This window comes from Phocoena sinus, chromosome 20 (genome assembly GCF_008692025.1).
Source record: "Phocoena sinus isolate mPhoSin1 chromosome 20, mPhoSin1.pri, whole genome shotgun sequence".
Lineage (NCBI taxonomy): Eukaryota > Metazoa > Chordata > Mammalia > Artiodactyla > Phocoenidae > Phocoena > Phocoena sinus.
This window is the reverse complement of record NC_045782.1, coordinates 43,319,509-43,344,942: the sequence shown is the minus strand read 5'-3', so window position 1 is coordinate 43,344,942 and position 25,434 is coordinate 43,319,509. Positions and strand designations below refer to the sequence as shown.

Sequence of the window (25,434 nt, the reverse complement as noted above, 5' to 3'; positions counted from 1 at the left end):
TAAATGTTAAATGACCATTTCTATTTCTTCTTCTATAAAATGCTTATCTATGTCTTCTGCCCATTTTTCTTTTAGAATATATATATATTTAAATCCTTTATACAGTCTAGCTGTTAATCTGATTCTCTGACAGTTATGTATTGGAAATATCTTTTCTCAATTTGTAGTTTGTCTCTCCTCTTTCTTGATGTTTTTTAATGAAAATAAATTCTTAATTTTAATGTAGCCAACTGTATCCATCTTCTTTACAGGTTGTGATTTGTACCTTGTTGTCTTAAGAAATCCTTTGCTAACCTGGGGTCATTATGACATTCTTCCTATTTTCTTCCAAAATCTCTACAGTTTTCCTGTGCACGTTTAGGACTTCATGTGAAATGAATTTTGGACTTAAGTGTGATATTTAATTTGTGGTGTGAGGTATGCATTGTGAATACCAATGTGTCCCAGGATCTTTCCCCTGCAGAGCCACATCTGTCACATAACATAACTATAAATATATAAGTCTGTCTCAGGGCTCTCTGTTCCTTTTGTTGTTGTTTTTCCCTAAGGCACACCATCTCAATGACTGAAGATTTATAAGTTTATAAGTGCAAAAGCCTCCCTCCCCACTTTGTTCCTTAAGAGTCCTTGACTATATACATTTAAAAATCAGCTTTTGGGGATGTTCATTGGAACTGCATTGAATCTATAGATTATTTGGGGGAGAACTGACATCTTGGAGACATCGAGTCTTTCTTTGGTAAACGTGGCATATCTCTTCTTTTATTTGTGCCCACCATGAGATAGTATAATTCTGTTCCTTTTCATTGAACTTCCCTTTCTTGGGGAGAAAACTCTTTTAAGACACTGAGCATACACTCCTATATCCACAGTAATGTCCATTTCTTCCTCTCCTTTGATTTTAGTCTCTAGCCAGTTTTGCTTTCCTTGACCAGAGATTCCCTAGGCCCATGAGGATTCTAAATAACAAAAAATTAGCCTTAGATTCCTCAAAAGCCTCCCTACAGGAACATCAACCAGCCATTGACTCACCATTTATGAGACACAAATACGTTTGCTTACATTTTCATTAATTCCATCTTCATCACATTCCAGCAGCTTATATTCTGGAATGTTAGCAGTTTATTGGCAAGGGTTGAGTTACTGGTGAGTTCACGTCCAAGTTCACTGGTTCATCACTCATCCCAACCAACATCTACCGAGTGGTCTCCACATGCCAATACTTTACCAGACTCCAGATGCACTTTATTGTCTGCACAACAGGTTCACCCTCATCACCCCCTCCAGGCCGCCCCATGACCCTATAAGTGGGTAGCAGTAGTCGGATCATCATGGCTTTACACATGAGGAAACAGAGACCTGGAAAGCTCAAGCGCCTTGTCCAAAGTCATCAAACTCACAAGTTTTAGAAGCAAACCTCAAAGGCAGGCCCTGGCAGGTGCGGGGAGAAGAGCTCCTAGCCTCTGGCTCAGTTTCCCTCTGGAGCTCTTGCCCAACCTTTGGATGTGTGATAGGAGCGCTGATGCTCCTGGTTAGCTCACACGGATCAACAACTGCAAAGGAGCCTGACTTAAAAATCGTGAACCTAGGGACTTCCCTGATGGTCCAGTGGTTTAGACTCTGCGCTTCCACTACAGCGGGGGCGGGCTTCGATCCCTGGTGAGGGAATTAAGATCCCACATGCTGCGGGGTGTGGCCTAAAAAAAAGGAAATTAAAAAAAATTTTAAATACCTCTACCACCTGCCTGCTGCGGCCTAAAAAGAAAAGAAAAAGAATCCCTGACCCTGTTATCAGTAACCGTCATACCGGGAAGAATCTTCAGCAGGGTCAGAGGGAGCAGTGGGTTAGACCCCAGGACAGCATGGGGGCGGGGGGGATGGCTCCCTTTTCCTCCCCGCCCCACCCTACGCTCTGGGAGCTGGTATTTGCGGAAACTGCAAACATGTAGACTCCTAGTGACGAGGGCTTGTTTTCCACTTAGTCTCCTGGAGGAGGACTCTGAGGAGGAGGGAGACTTGTGTCGCATCTGTCAGATAGCCGGGGGTTCCCCCGCCAATCCCCTCGTGGAGCCGTGCGGCTGCGTGGGAAGCCTGCGGTCTGTCCATCCGGAGTGCCTGAAAAGATGGCTGAAAGTGAAAATAACATCAGGTAGGTGGGAAAGTAGGAACGACACACGTGCCGCATACTTAACACGAGGCGCCGCCCTGTGGGACTCGCAGCCTTGACGACAGCTCACGGCAGCAGTCGCTCGGGGGGAAGGGGGCCCTTGCTCACAGCCCCCGAAGGACAGGGGCAGGACTAAGCTGCCTTCAAATTATGGGAGGGAAATGAGTTTTGTTTTGTTTTGTTTTCAAGGCTCAGGGAAGAATCCTGGAACGTGCTGTCGAATTTTACCCCTGTCCGAGGCCTGAGCAGAGATGCTAAGATTGCCTCCCAGGAGGAAGGAAACTAGAATTGGGTCTATGGCTGGGTCTCAGCAAACACACAGCGGCCACGGCAGCTGGTAGACAGACCAGTTCTGCTTCCTTTTACTTGGGGAGAGGGGTTGGGGTAGCACCTAGGAGCTGAGCCCAGCTGCCCTTTTGCGGCAACGAAAAGAGCAGTGATCTAATTTTTCTGCCGCCATATTAGATAAAGAGAGTCCCATTGTGCTCATTTTGTCAGCTCTGTCTTTAACAGATCTTGTAACTGGGTGTGAAACCCCGTTCTCAACTCCCGAGGGAGGTTATAACCTAAATACAGCCATGTCAGTAGGTCGGCTGTAGTTTCCTTGGCAGAGAACAGGAGATTTCTTCAAAACATTTGGGAACAAGAGCAACTTGAATAACAACAACAAAAAAAATAGGACGCCAGGGCTTCCCTGGGGGCGCAGTGGTTGAGAGTCCGCCTGCCGAGGCAGGGGACGCGGGTTCGTGCCCCTGTCCGGGAAGATCCCACATGCCGCGGAGCGGCTGGGCCCGTGAGCCATGGCCGCTGAGCCTGCGCGTCTGGAGCCTGTGCTCCGCAACGGGAGAGGCCACAACAGTGAGAGGCCCGCGTACCGCAAAAAAAAAAAGGACGTCAATGCAAAGAACACTTCGCTTCAAAAAGACCTAAGGCTTTTAGACTCCCCTTTCTGAGAACTTTTTACCCCAGAGCCAGATGCTGTTTCGCTTCTCCTCCATGTTCTCCTCCTTGGTTATCATTGTGCCAGACAGCCCAGGAGACCTAGAACTTGACCCTGTCCCCGTGGCGTGTCACCACGCCCCCTCAGCAAGCACAGCACACCATTTAATCAGGCGATGAACACACAGGATGATCCCGTTAACTGTCTCCTCCCTGAGGCCCTTTCTCCACGTCTGCAGGAGAAATGTAGGAGCGCCCACTGCCCGAGCTACTTAAATGCATCTCCACACAGTGAGCAGGGTACCCAGCCCTTCAGAGAGCAAAGAACAAGTGGATCTCAGCCGCTAATGACTATGCTGTGCATTGCTTTATCTTACGAGAAATGTGGGCTAATTAAACATCTAGCACAGAAAAAATTACTCATGAGATGTGTGATGAAAGTACTGCTAAATGCTTGTAAATGCTAATGCTGGTCTGGGTGTGATCTGGCAGGATTAGATTGGAGGACACATGGGACCTTCCACAGCCTTAAGTATTATAGAATGATGCTTAAAAAAAAAAAAAAAATCAAGTCAACAAAATGCAGATAAGGGATCGCTGTTCATCCTTGTCTTTTGAAATTCTCTATTATTTACTACTTCTTTGTATCCCCAGTGGGGAAAAATAGAACTGGGGTATAAAACCCTATTAGTCCTCTGTTTTGTTTTTTGGCTGTACCTCTTGGCTTGTGGAATCTTAGTTCCCAACCAGGGATTGAACCCGGGGCCCCCTGCAGTGAAAGTGCAGAGTCCTAACCACTGGGCCGCCAAGGAATTCCCAGTCCTCTGTTTTCTAATGCATAAAATAAACACTAGTACATCATTAGCCAAAATGCAGCACCTACACCAGGGGGAAAGGGCATATGGCAACACGCTTGCTCAGACATAACAGCCACAGATCTGCATCTTCCACTTTTGCACTGGGGAATAGGATAAGCGGAGGAAAAAGTGCTGATCTAGAATTCACGTTAAAAAAAAACCCAACAAACCAGCAACAAAGGAAGCCTTCTCCTGTTTCTTTTCCCAAATGAGGCTGAACTCAGGCTCAAGCATTGGCCCCAGATACTGCCATACCAGTGCCCACACATGGCCCCAGGGTCCCTCCCTCTTCTCAGGTGGCAAGTCACCTGGGCAGGAGTAAGACAGATTTTTAAGCCACAGATCGAGGATAGCTTCTGCCACCAATTCGGTCCTTACTAATTTATTTGCTTGGACCGGTGTTAGATCTGCCAGGAAAAACAACAGTAACATAGACATAATATTCACTCTTCTGGCAAACACTTGTGTTACCGACTCTCAGCCTCCATGTAGTAATTCTAATTTTATGAACCAATATGTTTATATTTAAACACAAAGCAAGACCTGTTATTTAAAACAGGTGAAATTCCTGGGAATTTCACTCACAGGAAGCTTGCATAATAATGAAAATGATGACAAAGGAAATTTTTTGGATCTCAGGTTCAAGGTCATTTTCTACCTTGAGCCTGAAGAAAAGAAAACTGACTGACTTTAAAAAGGAAGGCCACTGAAATGCAGAATTCCTAGCACACACACAAATTCGCTCGCAAAATGTCAACACCAAAAGGGTTACGTGTAACAAAATTCTTTAATTTAAGGAGCAGATCTTGGCGCTGTGAAGACCTGTGAGATGTGTAAACAAAGCCTGCTGGTCGACCTGGATGATTTTAATGTGGCCGAGTTCTACCAGAAGCACCAGCAGTCCCGGGTAAGAGCTGCTCACACCCGCTCTGGGTCCACAGGCTAGAGTCGGGTAGAGGCACAAGGTAGGAAGAAACTTGCCCTGATACAAGGAACGTAGAAGCCCTGTGCAGGGGGTGAGTCTGGGAGTCTCCTAATTTAGCTCGCTTTTCTGAGAAGGTCTGTTACTAAATTGGACCACTGGAGAGTTGGAAGACTTGGTTGCCCTTGGTTGCTTGGTTGCTGAGGTCCCACTGCCGTCAGGGACAAAGTAGGAAGCTACAGTAGCTGACTGGACACACAGAAACAGGAATAGTCTGGCAAGCTTCATGCCCAAATTTGCTGAAATAATTTAATAACAAGAGAAAAAAATTAGGGTCTTGGAGGAAATAGTCTCCAATTTATATATCAAGTAACTCTGGGGTAACAAGGAACTGCTTTGCTCAAGGTTTAAAACCATGTAGTAAGCACCTACTGTGTGCTTTTTTTTTTTTTTTTTTGGCTGTGCTGCTCGTCTTGTGGGATCTTAGTTCCCCGACCAGGGACTGAACTCAGGTCCTTAGCAGTGAAAGCACCGAGTCCTCACCACTGGACCACCAGGGAATTCCCCTACTGGTTAAAAGGTGCTTTTTAACACCTCGTGAATTAATTCTCCTGGGGCATTTGGATTGAAGTTCTAATACTGTGAAAGAGTTAACCTTAGGTGGGAAGGTGATTTATGCCCAGGATAATAGTTCACCGCCCAATTCTCAGGCAAACAATCTTCTCTTTAGAGCTGTACTGCCCAATATAGAAGCCACAAGCCACAGGTAGCTCACGAACAAGTGGTTACTTCCAGCTGAGATGTGTTGTGTTATACACCAAATTTCAAAGGCTCAGTATAAAAAAAAAAGAGTAAAATATCACATAAATAATTTTATATTAATTATGTGTTGAAATGATAACATTTAAAATATACTGGGTTAAATAAAATATATTGCTGAAATTAATTTTACCAGTTTCTTTTTACTACTTTAATGTGGCTCCTAGAAATTTTCAGGTTACATATATGGCTTGCATTGGTGGCTCAGACTGTATTTCTACTGGGTGGTGGTGCTGATCTGGAAGATGCCTTGAACCACATAAGCAGTCAGTAGATATTTTATCAAAAGAAGAGAGCCCATCATTACCATTAAAATTCAAGACTGACCTCCCTCATCACACAATTAGGAAAAACATGATTAATAATCACGACTGTAAAGCACATAATTTAAAAACTATAAAATCACTGTTAGCAACTAAAATGTCACTCTTCAGAGGAGTCACTTTGGCTTTCAGATCATTAGCCTGTCTGTATCCAGACCTTTTTTTGCAAAAAGCACAGCTGAGTCAAAATGGTGCCCGTGAGTGTGGGCAATCCTGTAGTTACCTTTTTAAAATCCTAAGGTTGCTAGACAAGAAAGGAAGAAAGGATGAAAGGAAGGAAGGAAAGGGAGGGAAGGAGAGAGAGAGAGAGAAAGAAGGGAAGGAGAGAAGGGAGAAAAGAATGGAGATTTGAGCAGCACAACCAACAAGTGTGATATAATGGACATAACGCCGTCCCAGCCTTGAAGATTGGGCGTCAGGAAGTTGAGGGGAGGGAGGCGGAGAGAAAGGAAGAAAAAAGTAGTTTCCTGAGAAAACGATTCAGTATTTTGAGTCCCTACATTTTGAGGCCTGAGGGTCTCAAATCACTCAGTCGTAACCCCCAGGCCCTGAGATCTGAGATGAGAAACAGAAGCGACTCACATTCTTGGACCCTGAGGATGCTGCAGTCAAACAACTGAAAGGAACCAGGCCCTCTTGAGTGCCTGAGGTCAGGGTGCCAGCTAGATGCAGACAGCTTCTCTGAGGTCATTTCAAAGAATGGATTATTTCAGGGAGTGGAGCCTGCGGGACTTCCCGGGAAGGACAAGACCAGGCAAGGCCAGGTTACCCGGATCCCACCAGCATATTCTGCAGGGATCACCACCTCCATGCAGCCCAGGGGAAAGTCTTGTCTAGTAAAGACCCCTGTTGGTCCCAAGCATTTTCACCTTGTTCTCCCTCTGCGAAGCTGCTGCCGCCACCACATACAGCTGGCTCACCAGTGGCGCTTGTAGAACTGGCTCTCTAACAGCAGCTTTTTCCAGTTGCACAAAAATGTGTGCATGTGTGTAGCCCGAGGCAGCCCACCCCGCCAAAAAGCACACCAACTTTGACTAAGATGTGAACCTAAATCCTATTCCCTTCCCCAGAGTGGCCCTGTGGCCTTGAGGAAAACTACACCAACCCTGGGATATCTCAGTTCTCTCATCTGTAGGAAGTGGGAGATGATAATTCCTACCCCGAAGGATTGGATGTAGGAAAGGACCCCAGTACATCACCTAAGACAGTGACTGAGCAGAGAAGATTCTTGGTGAATGAGGACCGTCATATTACAGCCCCAGAGATGCCTGACCTCTTTAGACTCAAGGGAGAAAGCTAAGGGTACCCGGACCAAGCCAGAATCCATCACGGAGCAAAGCCAACTGGCCCCCACAGGGGTCATACCTGTAACCTCGGCCTCACTGCATCCTACCAGCTGAGAGAATGGGCTATGAGCATATTCTAAAAAGAACCGTGAAAGTAATCGTGTCAGCCAGGGTCTGGGCAGGAAAGAGATGATGGCACATGCACAAGGGGCGAGTGATGAGAGCTGAATGAAGGGCCAAAATGTGGACAGTAAAAGCAACGAGGAATGATTAGGCAACTCTGGGACCGGCAGTTGAACCACCCCTAGGCCTGGAGTGACAAGGGGAGGGGGGCAGTTATCAGGAGGGCTGTTGCTACAGGAGAGAGTCACCACCAGCCTGCGACCTTCAGTAGGGAAAGCTGCCATGGCCACACCACTGCCCAGCAGAGAGGGAACGAGGGGAATAACTACCCAGCCCCTCTCTCTTCTTCCCGCCCTCTGGTCTCCAGCTAGGGTCTCCCATTGGTTGTAACCCAGTGGGGAGCCAATGATGGGCCACAGAGCAGGGTGGAAAGTGTATCTGGAGGGGAAAATGGAAAATATCCAGCACGGTAATTACACGACATAAGGCAGAAGAGAGTTCAAATTAGTTTCAGTGAGAACTTGACAGGCTGTCAAAGCCTTTTGAAATGCCCTTCATTATAATCCACAGGAAGAAACGAGATTGACAGACCCACCCTGGTGGGAGAACAAAGGTCCCAAGAACCAATGTGCAATATTTATCTGCTGATGGAAAGCAGTTCGGCTCGCACTTTTACAGCAGTTCTGTTCCGATGGCCCGTGGTGAATTCACTGCTGTCTGTTTGCTAACAGTCTGAGTTAAACTTGAGACACTAGGGAAGTGTGACTTCGACAAGTTCAGAAACTCTCCATGGATGAAGACCAGAGTAACTGTCATTTAGCACAAAGGTAACAAGGATGGAATACAATCTCCGCTCGTCCCCAGGTGGGAGACCCTTGACCCTTGGAGGCTGATGTGCACACCTGTGCTTCTGAGGTCCAGGCCCTTCTTCCGACTCCCAAACCCTGGTTCCTCTGGGCCCTCTAAGCCAACCCTCAACGCCGTTCACCCTTGGCAAATGGGTTCCCTTCTTGAGAAGTGGGGTAGCTGATGCCAAACGCAGACACGTACCCAGAGAGGGTCAAAACCAGAAGAGGCTTAGAACTGGTTTCCGCTCAGACTGGCCTGCACTTAACCTCAACTCACTAACTAGCAAACTAACTCACTAACTTATTTTCTTGTGCATTTTTCACATTTAGATTTTTTTTGGTTTTCCTTAGTTATAAAAATCACAAAAGTCTCCCATAATTGAAATTAACATTTAGCTGCATGTGTGTGTGTGTTTTTTTTTTTTTTCTATTAAAATACTGATGCCTGGGCTCAGCCCCGGAGATTCTGATTTAATTAGTCTGGGATGGGACCAGGGGTCAACTTTTTTTTTTTTTTAAGTGTGGAAAAATACACATAACATAGAAGTTTAACTCAATAACTTTTTTTTTTTTTTTTTTTTTTCAGTACGCAGGCCTCTCCCACTGCGGAGCACATGCTCCAGACGCGCAGGCCCAGCGGCCATGGCCCACGGGCCCAGCTGCCCCATGGCACGCGGGATCCCCCCGGGCCGGGGCACAAACCCACGTCCCCAGCATCGGCAGGTGGACTCTCAACCACTGCGCCACCAGGAAAGCCCAAACTTTTAAGACACATGTTGAGTGCCTGCTGTATGCCAGATACTGTGCTGGGAGATACAGCAGTGCCCACGGTCAACACAGTCACTGACGTATAGTGGGGAAGTGGACCAGCAGGCAGGGACCCCGGTGTGGGAGGATCAGAGCAGGGGGTGGACGAGCAGCTGTGGACACAGCGCAGAGAGGCCTGACCTGCTCTCAGGACCAGAGAGACCCTCCCCACAGAGGAGCCATTTAAGACCGGAGAGGAAAAAGAGTGAGCCCTCCATGGCAGAGGCTCTTGAGGGCAAAACCCTCTACTCACGTGGGAGACAGACACCTCACCCAGCCTCTGACCACAGGCTGTGGACACACCCAGCAGGTGCCCAGTCCGCACTCTCAGTGGTCTCTGAGGTGCGCATGGGCTCGGATTAGTGTATGTTTTCCTGGTTTGGTTCATTGCTGCCCGTGGCCTCTAACACTGAAATTCGATTATCCCTCCATCTCTCAGACACTGAGCGGTTCCCTTGGGCCCCGTAGGGTCAAGGCTTGCTACCAGACTTGGAGCAGCTAGATTAGGAGCTCCTATAGGCCTGGAGAGCGGCCCCCTGAGGCTAAAGCAGCCGGAGTGGGGGGGTGCCCAGGACCTGGACTAAGCGCCTTGGGCTACGGGCATCCAGTGGTCCAGTCACTGGCTGGCAGCAGTTCACCCCCGCCCTAACTCAGAGATGCCTGAGGGCTTCCCTGGTGGCGCAGTGGTTGAGAGTCCACCTGCCGATGCAGGGGCCGCGGGTTCGTGCCCCGGTCCGGGAAGATCCCACCTGCCGCGGAGCGGCTGGGCCCGTGAGACATGGCCGCTGAGCCTGTGCTCCGCAATGGGAGAGGCCACAACAGGGAGAGGCCCACGTTCCGCCAAAAAAAAAAAAAAAAAAAAAAAAGATGCCTGAAAATTCAGCCCAGCAGGCATTCCACACCCACCACCCACCTCCCAGCAGTGCTGCCCGCGAAGCAGCCCCACATCTTCCCATGTGCTCTTTAACCTGGATGTGGGACTCACGCTTGACTGACTGGTTGGTTGATTGGTTTCTGAGTGGAAGGAAGAACTCCAGGATGACAGCAGGTAGAGCTCCAAGGAACATTCCAGGTTGCAAAATGGACCAGGAGAAAACAGGTTTAAGAAAAGTTTAGGTCACAGATTGTACACTCAAATGCAATAGAGGCCAGGCAGGTAAACAAATGATCAGAATCTCCCAAGTGGCATCAGTTGGGAGTGGTGGCCATTGTGACAAAATTGCGAATACTCTGTCCAACGGAAGAAGTTCATGTCTGTCCTTCTTTCCTTCCTTCCTTCCAACCAGAGCACATCCACAGGCCGGATTCAGCTTACTGGCTACCAACTGTTGATCCTTAGTTTAAAGCAGGGGTTCTCAAAGATGGGTGGTCCCCAGACCACTAGCAATAGCATCACCTAGGAATTCATTAGAAATGCACATTCTTGGGACACACTCAGACCCACTGAATAAGAATCTGGGGAAAGGGGTGCCCAGCAACTGTATTTTAAAAGGCCTTTTCAGTAATCCTGATACATGTTAAAGTTGGGGCCACTAGAGTCAACAGTCATCACTGGTCCAAAATTATACATTTTTTCCTCATTCTTTCATCTGTGCATATACTTATTGAGCACATACCATATACCCGGCATGGGCTAGGCACAGGGCAGGGGCAGGCGAGGCACATGTGGTCCTTGCCCTGAATTTTAGCTCTTGCCTCTTGTTGGATGTTTTCTCGGTTTTGCAAAATATCATGTCCACTCGTATTAGCTCATTTTGCCATAATGCCTTGTGAAACAGGCAGAACAGAGGCTACTTCTCCCCGTTTATCAATGGAGTCCCTTTGTCCATGCACAGTTAAAAGTCTGCCCAACATCGCAGGGCACGGTGGCCCCAGGCTGCCTAGTCTGGGGGCCCAGGCCCCCTGTGTGATGGAGACGTGCCCTTGGCCCTGCCGCACAGGAGGGGCTCAGAGGGCCTCTGGCTGTCATTGCTCAGAAGCACAGGCCTGACTCGCTCCATCCTGGCCTCAGACAGATGTCCTTGGACACACACAGTCACCTAATCACCCTCACTCCTGGGAGCATCCCATGAATATATCTGAAGACTTGACAGAACGTTCAGCCAGGCTGTTTCTTCAAACGGATTGTGTTGAGAATTTTCACCCGTAGCAAATCTCTTGACTGAAGTGAATTTTAACAAAATGAAGGGGCAGGAGAATAGGAAGAAAAACATCTGGCAGGTGGGCTGAGTGCTCCCAAGCCCCCGTCCACTGCTTCACATGCCTCTCCCTCCCCTGAAAGTCTCCCAACGCCCATCCCCACCTCTGCTGCTGCACGTGGGCAGGAAAGGGTGATGCAACTGGGTTGGGGCTGGGAGGGGAGGGAGCAGCTCCAGTAAATAACGCTCCAAAAACTAGCTCATTCTGCCCTTACCGAACAAATACCATGGACGGAACTCTTTCTGATAACAAATCCCTCCCACTTGTGGCTCCGAGTGTAAAGGATGACTCTGAGCTGACTATGAAATGCCTGCACCGATTGGCTGGCCCGGCCCTTTTGTCCAGCATCACAGGCTCTGCAAAGGGCACACATAAAGGAGCCGGGCCAGTGAGATTTATGGCACCGAGGAACAGGTTCCCTCCCACAGACCAGAGAAGAGACACAATCTGCTGGAAGTGACTTTTCAAATGATCTGCAGAAAACATTAGTGGATATTTTCCCATCTGCATGCCTCCAGGTCTTATGGAGTCATAAAAAGTAAATGATTTCCCTGAACGCTGTGACAAACCTGATAGTTCCAAGCCATTTTCTAGCTGATTGATTTGCCATTACGCATCGGAGTGTCTGTGAGCAGAAAGGCTTCCTGGCGAAGTGAGCGCTGGGGAGAGGGAGCCATCGGGAGCTCACAGGAGGCCACCGCACCAGGAAAAGCGAATGAGGGACAAGGCTTGGTTTGTGTGGAGGAGCTAAACAGTAGGTAGTCTGGGAAGGCTTCCCAGAGGCAGTGGCTCCTGAGAAAGACCGCAAAGGAGGCACCAGCTCTTGGGGAAGATGGGAGGAGGCCATTAACACAGAAAAAACGTAGCAACAAGCAACTTCCTCTCTGCCTGCTCTAGGCCAAGGTCAGGAGAGAAAGGCTAAAATAGAAGGCAAACCGCTCAGGACAGTTGACTAGAGCCTTTAAAGACGGGTCTGTCTGTAGGGTGGTGGAGGGGTCTCGAGCAGTGACCTTGGGGCCAGCGGTCACCAAGATCTGGAGCTGGCCCCAATGCAGAAGGAAGAGCAAATCGATCTTTGCTCAGCTTGGGCACCTTTTCGGGCAGCTGTTTCGTCCTGGAAGAGGTGTGTTCTGCGCCAGCTTCCTGAGCTGCCCTCGACGGGATGGGAACAGGATGATGGGCCTGTGAAGCACCTCGGGCCACCGAAGAAGGAAGGAGGAGGCACTGAGATGCCCACTGGGTCAAGTCCGAGCTTCGGTTCTCCTGGGAAAATGGTGCCGAGCTTTCCCAAGGGTGATGTCAAGGGCCATGTCCTCTGCAGGGGATTTTACTCCCCCAGGGCTTCCTGAGCACCGTCTGGCCCATCCCCGACCCTCCCACCCTGGAGATTGGACATGAGGACAGATGGGGCAATAAAGTGGCAGGCAAGGAGGAGTCATCGCTAATCCACGAATTTACTGAGGGTCGATGCAGGTCCACAGGGTGAGGCTCTGGAGGACAGATGCCCAAAGGAGCCGAGGACAGAGGCACCGTGGTCATCCAGACAGCCAGATCCTCCCTGGGAACCTCCCCGTGCTCTCAGCACCAGTGAGAAAAATACAACCCACCCCACCCACCGAGAAAAAGCAAAAACATTAACACGTGCGAAATGCTGTGTACAGAGTAAAGACAAATGCTTAGGACTCGGGGGGGGGAATGACTAGATCAAATGAGGGTATCGTCAGGAAGCCTTCTGCAAGGAGGTGACACTGTGACAGCTGTAGAGGAAGACGTGCACACAGCCTTAGAAAGGCGGGGAGCGGCAGAGGAGTATATGCACAACGGAAGTACCAAAACAAGCCAAGAGACCACACAAGACAGAGCATGAGCAAAGGCCCTGAGGTTCACAGGGCACGCCCTCTCTGGGGGTCAAATGATCATAGAACAGCCAGGGCGGGTGGGGAGTCGGGGAGCCCCTAGGTGAGACCATCGTCACGCCCATTTGTAAAGGGAGAAACGTACAGAACTAAGGCCTGAGGCCCTTTCCCTGGGCAAACGAGGGATCTAGGAGAATCAAGTGCCCCCTCCCACCCCCGTGGCACCTGTGCCCCAGATTCTCCTACAGACAAGCCTGCCTTCCTAAGACACACATCTCATCGTGTTTACCTCTCTACTCAGAGGCCAGCAGCTACACACATACATATACACAGCATGACGTCCAAACACCTCAGTTCTGCCTAACATGGTCTCCCACCTTACCATCTCCCCGGCCCATGCCAAGACTTTTTAAAAATTCAAAACACCCTCCCCATATACTCCAGCCACACCAGCGAGCAGAGAATTTTGCCCAACACACGCTCTGCCCTCTATGTGTGTGCCAGCATGCAGTGCCTCTGTCTGAAAGGCCCCGACCGCCCCCCATAGCCACCTACCGAAGTCCCTCCCATCCTTTAAGGACCAAAGATGCCATCCCCCACGTCACACACAACCAGGCTCTTTCTTCCCCTTCGCATCTCCCTCGTGGCCGTTGACACATCCAGCTGCTACCGGAGCCATCTATGAATGAGGCGCTCTCTCCCACATCACAGGAAGGGGTCCCAGCAGGGAGATGAGACCTTTTGCCCTGTGTTCTCCAAACACCCAGCTCAAGGCCGTGGCAGGTAGCTGCTCAGTAAATGTCCACGGGGACTCCCTGGTGGCACAGAGGTTAAGAATCCGCCTGCCAATGCAGGAGACAGGGGTGTAAGCCCTGGTCCTGGAAGATCCCATATGCCGTGGAGTAAATGTCCACGGCCTGGGACTAAGCCTGGAGCTTTTTCAAGCATCTTCTACTAGGCAGTAAAGGGTTCCAGGATGGCTGCCCGGCCTCCACCCTGGATTCCCCTTCTGCTCTGTTCTCTGGTCCTCCAGGACAGGGCTTGCCTTGGGGCTTGGGCTCTTGTCCTATTTCTTGTCCCCCCTTGGCCTGGTACCCTCCACCCCATGATTTAGACCATGTGTATTTTACAGATGAACTTAAGAGCTTCCTCGTCCACATGCAGGCACAGAACGAGCTGATGAATTCAGGCTTGTGCCTGGTGCTGCTGCTCCGTCTCTATGAACAGAGGTTTGCAGAACTCATGAGACTCAACCACGGTCAGGATGCAAGAGAGAGGGTGAGTCCGGCCCTGCCTGGACCGTCGGGCAGCAGTCCCACCAGCCTTGCCTTGCCGTTTATTAGATGTGCATCCACTGAGGTCCTCAAGGTCAGCTGGTGGGATATGGCACTGTCATCGTTAGGACTAAGACTTAGTGGCTGCTAGGTGTAGGCACAGTGGCCCTCCGGCTGAAAAGTAAGTGACAGTCACGTAATTGTTAAACAGGAGCCGTAATTAAATGGTCATGAATGGTCATATAAGCAAGTGAGTGTCTAGGGATATTTGCCCCCCCAGAATAGAGGCCAGCAAGGTTGCGGGGTCTGGGTGTACATTACGTGTGGATGCCCCCTGCCCAAGCAAGGAGGATCCGTGAGAAACAGGAACCCTCCCTGCCCCCAGCCAGGGAAGCTGTTTATTTTGCTTTGGATCCTAGGGTGTGTTATTCCAGCGTCTGTGTGTGTGTATGCCAAGAAACAAAGGTGCTGATGGGGTCCCATCTGTCATTAGAGAAGTGACAGTGTATTTACCAGAAATGATCATCTGTGGCTGCCCTTCCTTTAATAAGAGAACCGAGGCCCTCCAGGAGGCCCTGTGGCGTGGAGAGAGAAGCCTAGATCCGCTACTCTACCAAAACGCGGGCGATGGACAGGCCGACCTCTGAAATGTACAAGCACACTTGGCTGTTGCCAGTCAGAACCCTGAGCCCCAGGGGACTGCCCTCCTGGTTAAATGCCTCCCTGTGGCCAGGCCAGGAAAGAGCACTGGCAGCTCAGGGGCACCTCCCTTACCTTAAAGCCACGCCAGGCGCTCACATTTTCTTAGTTGCGGGGTTGCCCGTACACCCCTTGAGGCTTGGAACTCAACCTCTGCTCACATCAGAAGGTCACCAGTGGAAAGAAAGCCAGTATGGCAGTGGGCAAGCCACTGACGGGGCCGCGAGACAGCTTTAGTGATGCTCTGCCCCCTTATCTGTTCCTCTCCTCTTCGCTTTCCTCTCCGTGTCTCTCCTCTTCTACCTCAAGTGGACAAGAGGCATCTGTCGGCCCCAGTCACTGCCTGGAGGCTGGACCCCACTGGCTCCAACCCAGTCCTCCACCATGGCCCCAGTCCTCGCACCACTGGAGGCCGAGGTGATCCGTTTGGAGCCGTCCCCTCTAGAAATGCTGGGTTCAAACCATTAATCGTAAGAACTCGAGATCTGTCCCTACATCTTTCTGACTTCAATTCTCCCCTTAGACCCTAAGCTCTCAATTAAGACAAAAGGCTGGGTCTTTGCCAAAGTTGTCTCCTCAGGAATCTCACCCTCTTTCTGACCCAGGCCTGTCCTTCCTTTCACTCTTCTGTAGTTTTAGTGGTGACATAAATTCCTCAGAGAAATACATTTTTTTTGAGAAAGAAGTACAGGAAGCAGGAAATGATCCTTTGTTTAACATGTCTGTAAACTCATTTTCATGATTCCACATCTTTTGAATGAACTTTTTATTGCATGCTGAACTTCAAAGCACCCAGGGTTTGAGAGAGGTTACAGATGGCCACAACATCAACAAACAAATGCAAGTGACATTAGCCTCCAGGACTGCAAAGCACACGCAAGGAGGCAACAAACAGTACAACCCGTTGGATGAAAACCTAGGCCCTAAAGCATTGGCTCTAGAGAACGTTCTGGTAAAAACTATCCTAGAGAAGCAGTAAGTGATGCCAGGAGCAGGCCGGGAGCCAGAGAGGAAGGAAGCAGAAGGGACAGGGCAACGCTCTTCTCTCCCCACAAGCTTACATGTAATTTGAGATTCCCTGAAATAGATCTCACCCATTTAAACCACCAAGCAATAACCGGCACAAATAATCAGTTAAGATGTACCCGGAGGGCTTCCCTGGTGGCGCAGTGGTTAAGAATCCGCCTGCCAATGCAGGGGACACGGGTTCGAGCCCTGGTCCGGGAAGATCCCACATGCCGCGGAGCAACTAAGCCCGTGCACCACAACTCCTGAGCCTGCGTTCTAGAGCCCGTGCTCGGCAACAAGAGAAGCCACCGCAATGAGAAGCCCGCGCACCGAAACGGAGTAGCTCCCACTCGCCACAACTAGAGAAAGCCCCCGTGCAGCAACGAAGACCCAGCACAGCCAAAAATAAATTAATTTTTAAAAAAATTTTTAAAAAAGAGGTACCTGAATGGAACTCGGAAGACAAGTGCCTTCTGTCAAATTCACACTCTTCTGGATTTGAGTCTCAGTATTTTCTTGTAGAAAACACCCACACTGTAAGGGTAACGTTTAGCAAAAGAGAGGCACTACGATGGCAAAGGAACACTCCTTCCCTCTCCTTTACCTAGCAGAACTAAAAAAACCATTCATGCCAGGCTTCTGGTTGTGTCTCAATAAGACACCCAGTGATGAGTGCCTGTCAACGGTAGTGATCATTCATTCACTCCTTTATTCATGTCCTGGCCTGTATCAGATGCTGAGATGGGAATCTGGGAAAGTGGCTACCAAACATGATACCATGATGTCTCTTTCTTTGAGGAGCTTATGATCAAGTGGGAAGATGTGACTCACATATTTAGAAAACCAGTTAATAATCAGAAAGTAGCCCTTGGTCAAGAGAACCAACGGGACCCACTGAATTCCCAGAGGCTGTGATATTGATAACCCAAGATCTTCCCTGACTGTGGCTTTCTGGGGTTTCCAGTGATCCTATAAACAAGTAATTTGCCTCCCCATTGAGGCCGTGAGCTTTTTGAAGGCAAAGCCAGATCTTCTACACTTGTCTCCCATGATGCTGGGCACACAATGAATAATATTTGACCGATGACCAAGTCCCAGGCACTATGGATGCCAGGAGCACTGAGTGCTTACAAACTTGCTAAATTTTGTAAATTCCGCTAAACTGTCAGATAAGGATGCGGTCTGCTAAGGGTTGCAGAGGCGGGGTGGGGGAGGATGTGGTCACTGGCAACTTGGGACATGGACCCCTTATCTCTTTTGTACATCACAGTCCTCCAGTGCCTAGAAAATGCCTGGCACATAGTAGGTGCTCAGTAACCTTCTGATACTCAAACAATGAACTAATGAACCAATACCTGCTTCTTCCAGGAGGCGCGTCTTGAGTTATGTTTTGGAGAAAGTGATAGGACAAATTTGTGGAGAGAAAAGGTATTCTAGGTAAAGGAACACTCCCAAGTTTAAGGCATATTTATGTATTCAAAGATTTTCTGCGTGCCTACTATGTGCCAGGTTCTAAACTAGATTCTGGGAATACAAAGATGATCAAGACAGGCTTTGGGGACTTCCCTGGTGGCACAGTGGTTAAGAATCTGCCTGCCAGTGCAGGGGACATGGGTTCGTTCCCTGGTCCGGGAAGATCCCACATGCCACGGAGCAACTAAGCCTGTGCACCACAAATACTGAAGCCCGTGCACCCCAACTACTGAAGCCCGTGCACCTAGAGCAAAATACTGAAGCCCGTGCATCCCAACTACTGAAGCCCGTGCACTAGAGCCCATGTGCTAGAGCCCGTGCTCCAAACAAAGAGAAGCCACCGCCATGAGAAGCCTGCACACCACAACTAGAGAAAGCCCGCACACAGCAACAAAGACACAACGCAGCCAAAAATTAATTAATTAATTTTTTTAAAAAAAGACACGCTTTGCCTAAAAGGGACTCAAGAGTCTAAAGAGACAGACATGTAACCAAGATTATCAAAAAGTGTACCTTGTGTTATGACAGGAGATGGAGCCATATGTGGAGGAACACAGAACAGAGTTAGAGGATGGGAGGGGCCCCTGTTCTCACCCCCTCCTTCCACTCCTTCTCCAGGACAGACTCTCCAGTCAGGGCCTTCAGGGACACAAGCCAACGTTTCAGAGGGCTTGCTTTTCACCCAGTTAGGTTGTACTCTTTGCCCTCAGTCTTCCCACTGCTTTGGGAGCCTGGTGGCAAAGCTGCTTCCATTATTGCTCTTGTCCACTGATCAGCTGAGGGATGATGCTTGAGCTGAATCTCGGACCAGGGTTGCTGGGGAGGGAAGGGCATTCCACGCAGAAGCGAACGCAAAGGCTCAGAAAGGAAAAGACTTGCGCGTCTGGGAAAGTCAAGGAGCTGAGCGAGGCCGGAGCTGGCAGGAAGCAAGCAGGATGTGAAGGGTTTGTGTGAAGCTCTGGGAGGCCACTGAAGGCTTTCTAGCCTGGGGCTGGCAGGCCGGGAGATCTGCGTTTCCGAGAGAGAACTCGAGCGGCCATGTGGAGGGTGGGCTGGAGGGGGAAAAGCCCGGCTGGGTGGCTGATGCCCTGGGACAGGGTGAGAGGCCCCACGTGGGGAGCACCGGAGGTGGGGGGCAGGTTTAGGAGGGCACAGAGTGAGGTACAGGCTGAAGGGAGCATTGCCTGTTATTCTCTGCAAATGCCCAGCAGGAAAGTGGCCTTTTCTCACTTCAGCTGTTCACGATGGGAGCGTCTCCAGAGAACACAGCGCCCCACCAGCCTCACCTGATCCCACTTGGGCTCACTCTTTAGTGGGGACACAGGGCTGTCCTGCGGGGTGAAGCTAAATGGGCTTGCCTTTCCTCCCGTTCTCCCTTTCCGCGCCTACGCGGGACACTCCGGTATTCAGGGCCTACACCCCGGGCCCTGTCCTGGGCTTCTTCCTAGCCCTGGGCTTTGTCTGTACCACACTCTCGATTCCCCCCAGTGAAATGACCCGGGACCCCGAATTCCTCTCCCTGCCTGCCATGGCAGCTCCCCTAAACCCCTCAAGTTCCTAATCTGCTAAACTAGGTAAAATAGAAAGAATCCCTGTCGGTGTGTCCAAAGGCAGAGCGCTGAAGGGACCCCAGGCCTTCCATGAGGCCCTCCTGGCGTGAGCACCCGCCTCTGTCTTCTGCCCCAGGTGCGCTGCACTAACACCTCCCCTGTAGGAAAATGTTCACCTGGAGGGGAGGGCTGGCCTGGGGGGCAGGAGGGTCTCGAAGTAGCTCTGCAACCCCACTGGCCCATTCACGAGTGAGGCTAGACGGACTTACCCTAGGCCCTCCCCATTCACACCTTTTCTACAAAACCGAAAACCCTTGCCTCAGAGGACCGAATCTACCCGAAGGATGCAAGGCCCAGGCTTGGCCCACAGTTGGGAAAGCTTCCCCACTCACCAAGATGGCGCTTCCTGGTGGCGTGTGAGAGTTGGTTTAGAAAGATGCCATCCCCTGGCATGGAATCTAGAGGCAGGATGAGGTCATCCTAGCAGCCTGGAGAAAATGGAGGCCATTGCTAGCACAGTCCTGATGTATCATTTACCAGGTAACCAGGACTGCTGCTCTAGAAGAAATTCCATCCTTCTCCTGCCCTCCCCCTGGCCTTCTGGTGAGAGGGACCCAGAGGCCACAGCTGCCTCCACGCTGGCCAGGCAGTTGCCCTAGTAACAGTGTCCAGCACCCCTTATTTTGTCCCCCAGCCTGTCACAAAGCCCCTCTTCCCCCTGGGGGAAGAGCACCGGCCCCTCTGCAGCCTGGCACAATGGGCTCCCGTGGAGTACACAGTGTTCTTATTGTGGCATAAAAGGCCATAAAGTCAGAACAAAGAGGGAGCCCAGAGCCCTGATGGGCCCGCTGCTTCCTGCCGGGCAGAGAATACAACCGATTGTTTAAAAGCCAGTGGTGAGGCAAGTGGCCAGTTAGCACGGCCTTCACCCCACGGCCTGTAAATGCGATTTGGACCATCAGGATGGGATTCTGCTATTCAGATCAGTTGCTGAAAGGAAGCAAGTCTGTTCACACCGCCAAATTGAGAAGCCCCGAACCGGCGACGGTGACCCGGGCTATGGCCGAGGCTCTCGTTAGGAGGAACCTAAGCCTCACAGGTGCTGATTATCAGCACTGCCCTCGGCACCTCCACGCATTTACTCTGCCCCTTTAAGGTGACGTAAGGGATTCCTAGAACATCCCCGAGACTGGGGAATTAGACATCTGTTCACAATTGCTTTGGAAAAGTGATTCATTTTTCATTGTCTCCTTTCTCATAGTTGTCAAGAAATTACCCACAACCCAGATCGGAAGAAAATGAAAGTAGGTTTGGGGATCAGTCCTGCCATGTTGCGGGTGTTTGCTAATTGGCTCTCTTTCGGTGACGGTGTTGAACCTAATGGTGTGGAAGGAAGTAATGACCACCACCAGAGGCAAAAATAACCCCACAAAGCCTGGGAAACTCTAACTGCAGCAATCGGGAAGGCGTGTCCAAGTATGCTGGATGCAGAGGATTTTAATTCATCCCGAAAGCGAGGGGAAAGGCCAACAAAGGGAGGACGGCCTCCTCGGGTGTAGGTTAACTTGCTACAGTTTTTTCCTTTCCCTTTGCTGGGGTTCTCCAGCGTCCAGCCCTTGGGGAGCCCCTTGGGTTTTCTTCTAAACCTTGGAAAGGCACTGTTTAGCCATTACCTGAGGGGACAACAGTCATTCACAAGCTAGTACTGGATTTTCTCACTATTTGGCCCATTCAAGTGGGCCTGTTGGATTCAGAAGTTGAACAAGGAAAACAGGTGTCGGCAAAGTCAAAGGCGGCGGGACAGCTGTCTTCAAGCGGGTTCATTATCCCATAGAAAACCCAACTGAAGAAAACGTGCTCAATTAAAGCAGGCGGGCTGGCAGTCAGACTTGGGAAGAACTTCTCCATCAGCTGGGAGAACAAACATTACAGTGAACTGGGGGGGGTGACAATTCCATGCCCAGAGGCTGTTCTGGCGAGAAATTTCACAACTGCTTGCCTTCGAAGGTTTAGAACAGCGATTTCCACGCTGGCTCCGCCATGGGAATCACCTGGGGAACTTACCAAAAGTACAGATTCCTGGGCCCCTCCCTGAGATTCCGTTTCAGGTGATGGGGTGGGCCCCTGGTGATCCTGATGCAGCCGGTCACGGTGATGCTTTGGGAACCCCCAACAGACCCATCTGCAGGAGAAGCTAAACCAGCTCAGAGCTCCGCAGGGTGGGGCCCAGATGACGACCTTACCGCACCCAATCTATTATTCCGGGCGCGCAGTCCCGAGAACCCGGGCTGACCATTTTCCGCGCGCGGTGGGCGGGGGGAGGGCCCTTCCCTCCGTTCACAAAAGGAACCCGCAAAGTCCCCGTCCCGGGCGCCACCGCGGGGGTCCAGCCGAGCCGGGTGAGGGCCCAGCGCCCCCCTGCGCCCTCGCAAGGCCCTGGGGCCACTCGGGGCGGCCGGCCCGACCCCCGGCGCCGTCGCCTGGGCCAACCCCGAGCGGCTGCTCCCCCTCGGGCAGCCGGGAAGGGAGAGCGGGCAGGGAGCTGTGAAGTCTAGGACGGACCATTGTGTGCGGGCGCACGCACCCGCTCTGCGCCCGGCCTTTGGCGAGAGCCCCTGCTCCGGAAAGGGCCCCCGCGCCTCGGCCAGGACGACTTGGTGGCCCGAGGCACCGGACAGGGTCTCGGCGCCGCGCCCGGCTGCACCCCTCCCCAGCGCACGCCCCGGAGGCGCCCGCGGTCTTCCCGGTTGGAGGAAACCTGCTGCTGCCGGGCGCGCCCGGGTGGGTCTGGCTGGGCAGGGGCGACCCCTAGTGCCCAGCGGGGGCCGCTGCCGCCCTGCTGCCCGGGGAGGCCCTGAGCAGGATGGAGAGCCTCCCACCCACACCCCAGCTTGGGGATGGGGAAGGGGCACCCCGGCTCCAAACCTGAGCCCCAGGGAAGGGGGACGTCTCTAGAGGGCAGGAGAAGAGCACCCCTGGGGTGGTGCTTAAAAAGGAGTCTCCGCCGAGGGCACCCAGCCTTCCCGTGTTGCTCTGAGGCAGATGGTCCCCTGATGTCACTTACATCCCTCTTCAGGAAGCTGGGACTAGCTCTAGGATCCACCGCTCCCCCGTCCCGGTCCCAATGTAGGGGCTGCCAATTCTCCCCTGGAAACAGGTCTAGGCCCTCTCTACCTGCCCTGAGCCCTGCACACACCCCAGACGCTGGCAGGGGCAGCCCTGCACAGACACCGTCCTGGCACGCTGGTCGGACGCCGCCGTTGCCTGGCTTCCCGCCCGAGCCATGATCAAGACAGGAGCCAGGGCAGCCAGAGGCAGATCCACATGCCTCCCGCCCTCCCCCGGGGCCACCCTTCTTTGGTCTCCGGCAGCCTGGCATGACTCACCTGGTTGGCAGCGCCTTGTTAAGTTGGGTTGTCAGAGCTGAGTCACAGCTGTGACCTGCTGCCCTAGCTCGATGCAGGTAAACAGGGAGGGAAAAAGGCAGAACATCAGGGCACGCCAGGTGACACAAAGAGATGCCAGCCTCTCTGTGGCTCTGTGGTGCCCATGCCAACCTCCTCACCCTGTCCCCTGCACCTGGGAACCGAGGCCACACACAAGATGCCACAGGTGGCACAGAAGTCAGGGCAGCTGGCGAGAGTCCCTGGTTGGGTGCGCCTGGGTCTAACAGCCTGTCACACAGCTCTGTACCCCAGCGCCCCCCCCCCCCGACAACCGCTCCCCAGTTGGCACGAATAACTGTCACCACAGCCACGTCCGAGTCCAGGGAGGGGAACAATGCCTCTGGCAGCCACCAGGACAGGTGTGACAGGAGTAGGCTTGAGAGCCTTCAAGCCAAAGGTTGGGCCAGAGCTCCTCCCCCCCATACATAAGAGTCAAGGCAACTAGATTTGGGGGAAAGAACAGGAGGAGTGAAAGAATGGGGGCAGCTCATGGGGCTGGGGCCTCCTTGTGGTGGAGGTAGATGCTGAGAGGGTCCAGGTAGGGATGGAGGGATAGTAATTACTCCTGCTCCCCTGCCCTTCTTCACCAGTCAGAAACCGCTTCCAAATAGTCAGGGAGCGCTCACTCAGGCCAATGGGGAAAGAAATGTACTGAGAACAAGAGTTTTCCCCAAGAATAAAGAAAAGCCCGCACCCCACCCCACATCCTCCACTCTGACCCCACTGCCATCTCCCTGCCTCTTTGCCCTCCTGCCCTCCCTCCCATCACGTGACCATCTGTTTCCAGCCAATTTGATCTCTGAAAGACTGGGGTTCCTCTTCTCCGCACTGTTCCGGGCACTGTAGTGCATATGTGCACGTGTGTGTGTGGGTAGGTGGGGGGTCACTGGGGCTGGCGGAGGAGGGGGCAGGAAGGGCAGAGATGCCACGCCCATCCATGCCAGATCCCACGGCCTGCCGTGGCTCCACAGCCTGAGAGATGCTCTTGCTTTCCAGGTTCCGAGTGGAGAGATGGGAACGAAAGTAGCATTTGTGAAAGCAACAGCCAAGTGGTCTAGCAAGGGAGCTGGCCATGGAGCTGGGCGGAAACCTCTCCCCCCAGCAGCCCTCCCTACGTCCCCACATGCCTCCCTTCCTGCTCCTCTCTACTGAAACTGAACCAATGTGTTGGCAATTATCTTTTTCAACCTTCTGCCACTCTCTTCTTGGGGTCTGGCTTGAGCATCTACAGACGGCAACAGCGACCAGCCTAGTCCCAGACAGCGCAGACCAAGCGACCTGGGCTTGCTGAGCCCCGCAGGCTGCCCTGCTGCCCCTCAGCCCAGAAGCCCAAGGGGACCCAGCAGCCCTGGCAGGCCCCGTGGCCTCAGGTGCCCCTGCTGAGGGCGCCCATTCAGGCCTCACTCCACCCCGAGTAGAATCAGTAAACCGACTTTATTCACCCAGCTTCGTTTTGTGCTCATTCCAGTCTCCTTGGACAAAGGCTCAGGGCCTCAACTTCCACTTCTCCTTGCTCCCCACCATCACTGCCACGACGGATGACACATCCTGGGGCCCCACGGGCAGGGACAGGCTAGCTGGCTAGCCGCCCTCTGTAGGTGCCCACTTAAGAAGTTTTGGTACATGGACTCCACACTTCTCTCCTAATTATGTCTTAGGGCCCAAAGACCAGATCAAGAGTTAGGATGCAAAAAGGGCAGAGAATTTAGTAAGAAAAGTGTGTGTGTGTGTGTGTGTGTGTGTGTGTGTGTGTGTGTCAGAGAGAGAGAAAGAGAGAAAGAGAGAAAAAAGACAGGTCAAAAAAAAAAAAAGATGGAGGGAATGAACTGCTGATACCTGCAAAAACATTAAGTGAAAGAAGCCAGACACGAAAGACTGCATACTGTATGATTCTACTGAAATGCAATTTCTAGAAAAGGTACAACTATAGAGACAGAGCAGTGGTTGCTGGGGGTTGGGGAGAGGAGCGGAGATTGACTGCGCAAGGGCTCGAGGGGACTTTATGGGGTGATGAAGGGGTTCTAAAAGCTGGTCTGTGGTTATGTTCACACAACCGGATGCATTTACTAACGCTCATTGAACTGTGTGCTTAACACGGGCGAACTCTGTGGTATAATTGTAAAATATGCCTCAATAGATTTGAGAAAGGGTAAGAGAGAGAGAGGGGGAAAAAGGTGAAAGGAAGAGGAAGACAGGCTTCCCGTCCCACCTTCAAGACCCGCCCTTCTCAGACCAGGAGTGACCATTGAAGATGTTGCTGCCAAGGGGGTCCCCCAAATAAATTATGATGCCAATAGGGTTTAGGAAAGCTAGCCTTGAATTACATCAAAATCTTGTCCCACTTCTCTGATCTGTTCCACAGTTAGACAGAGACTCAGGGACTGCAAACAAGTAGATTCCACCAAGATCCATGCGCCAAACAAAGGGGCATCTTTGAATGTGAATAGAGCCTAGAAGAGCCACTCAAGTTGAAAATATCTCCATGCTGTACACAAAATTCCTAAAGCCTCAGGTTCCTCCGTTTACAAATGGAGCCCCAAGCCCTGATCGTTCTATGAGAAAATGGGTCTTTATTTTTAACCGAACTTTAAGGTTGACTGAAGATAAAAGATCTGTCCAGGAGCCAATACTGAGAAACATCTAAGAAGGGACAATGCATATTTTAAAAATAAGGTTTATAGAGAGCTTGATGGAATGTGAGGCAGTCGGGTAAACATTCCGACAGCCCAAACCCCCAGTAAGATGTGGCAGGGTTTGAGGCAGCTACCCTGAGACCGTTACAGGTTCATCAGTCAACGTTGGGTTTTGGGAAACTATATGAAGGATTTACGCACGCAA

At 51.4% G+C, this 25,434-nt stretch overlaps 1 protein-coding gene across 1 annotated transcript in view; it reads left to right on the top strand.

The window, feature by feature from the left end:
• MARCHF10 (membrane associated ring-CH-type finger 10) overlaps window positions 1-23,962 on the top strand; it is an 84,214-nt gene extending 60,252 nt beyond the window's left edge. The window contains exons 5-9 of the mRNA XM_032617494.1: window positions 1,983-2,149; window positions 4,761-4,870; window positions 14,311-14,424; window positions 20,412-20,454; window positions 23,593-23,962. Of these exons, the coding sequence (XP_032473385.1) occupies window positions 1,983-2,149; window positions 4,761-4,870; window positions 14,311-14,424; window positions 20,412-20,454; window positions 23,593-23,654 (496 nt within the window). The 3' untranslated portion in view covers window positions 23,655-23,962. The remainder of the gene's footprint in view (window positions 1-1,982; window positions 2,150-4,760; window positions 4,871-14,310; window positions 14,425-20,411; window positions 20,455-23,592) is intronic.
• The last annotated feature ends 1,472 nt before the right edge of the window (window positions 23,963-25,434 follow it).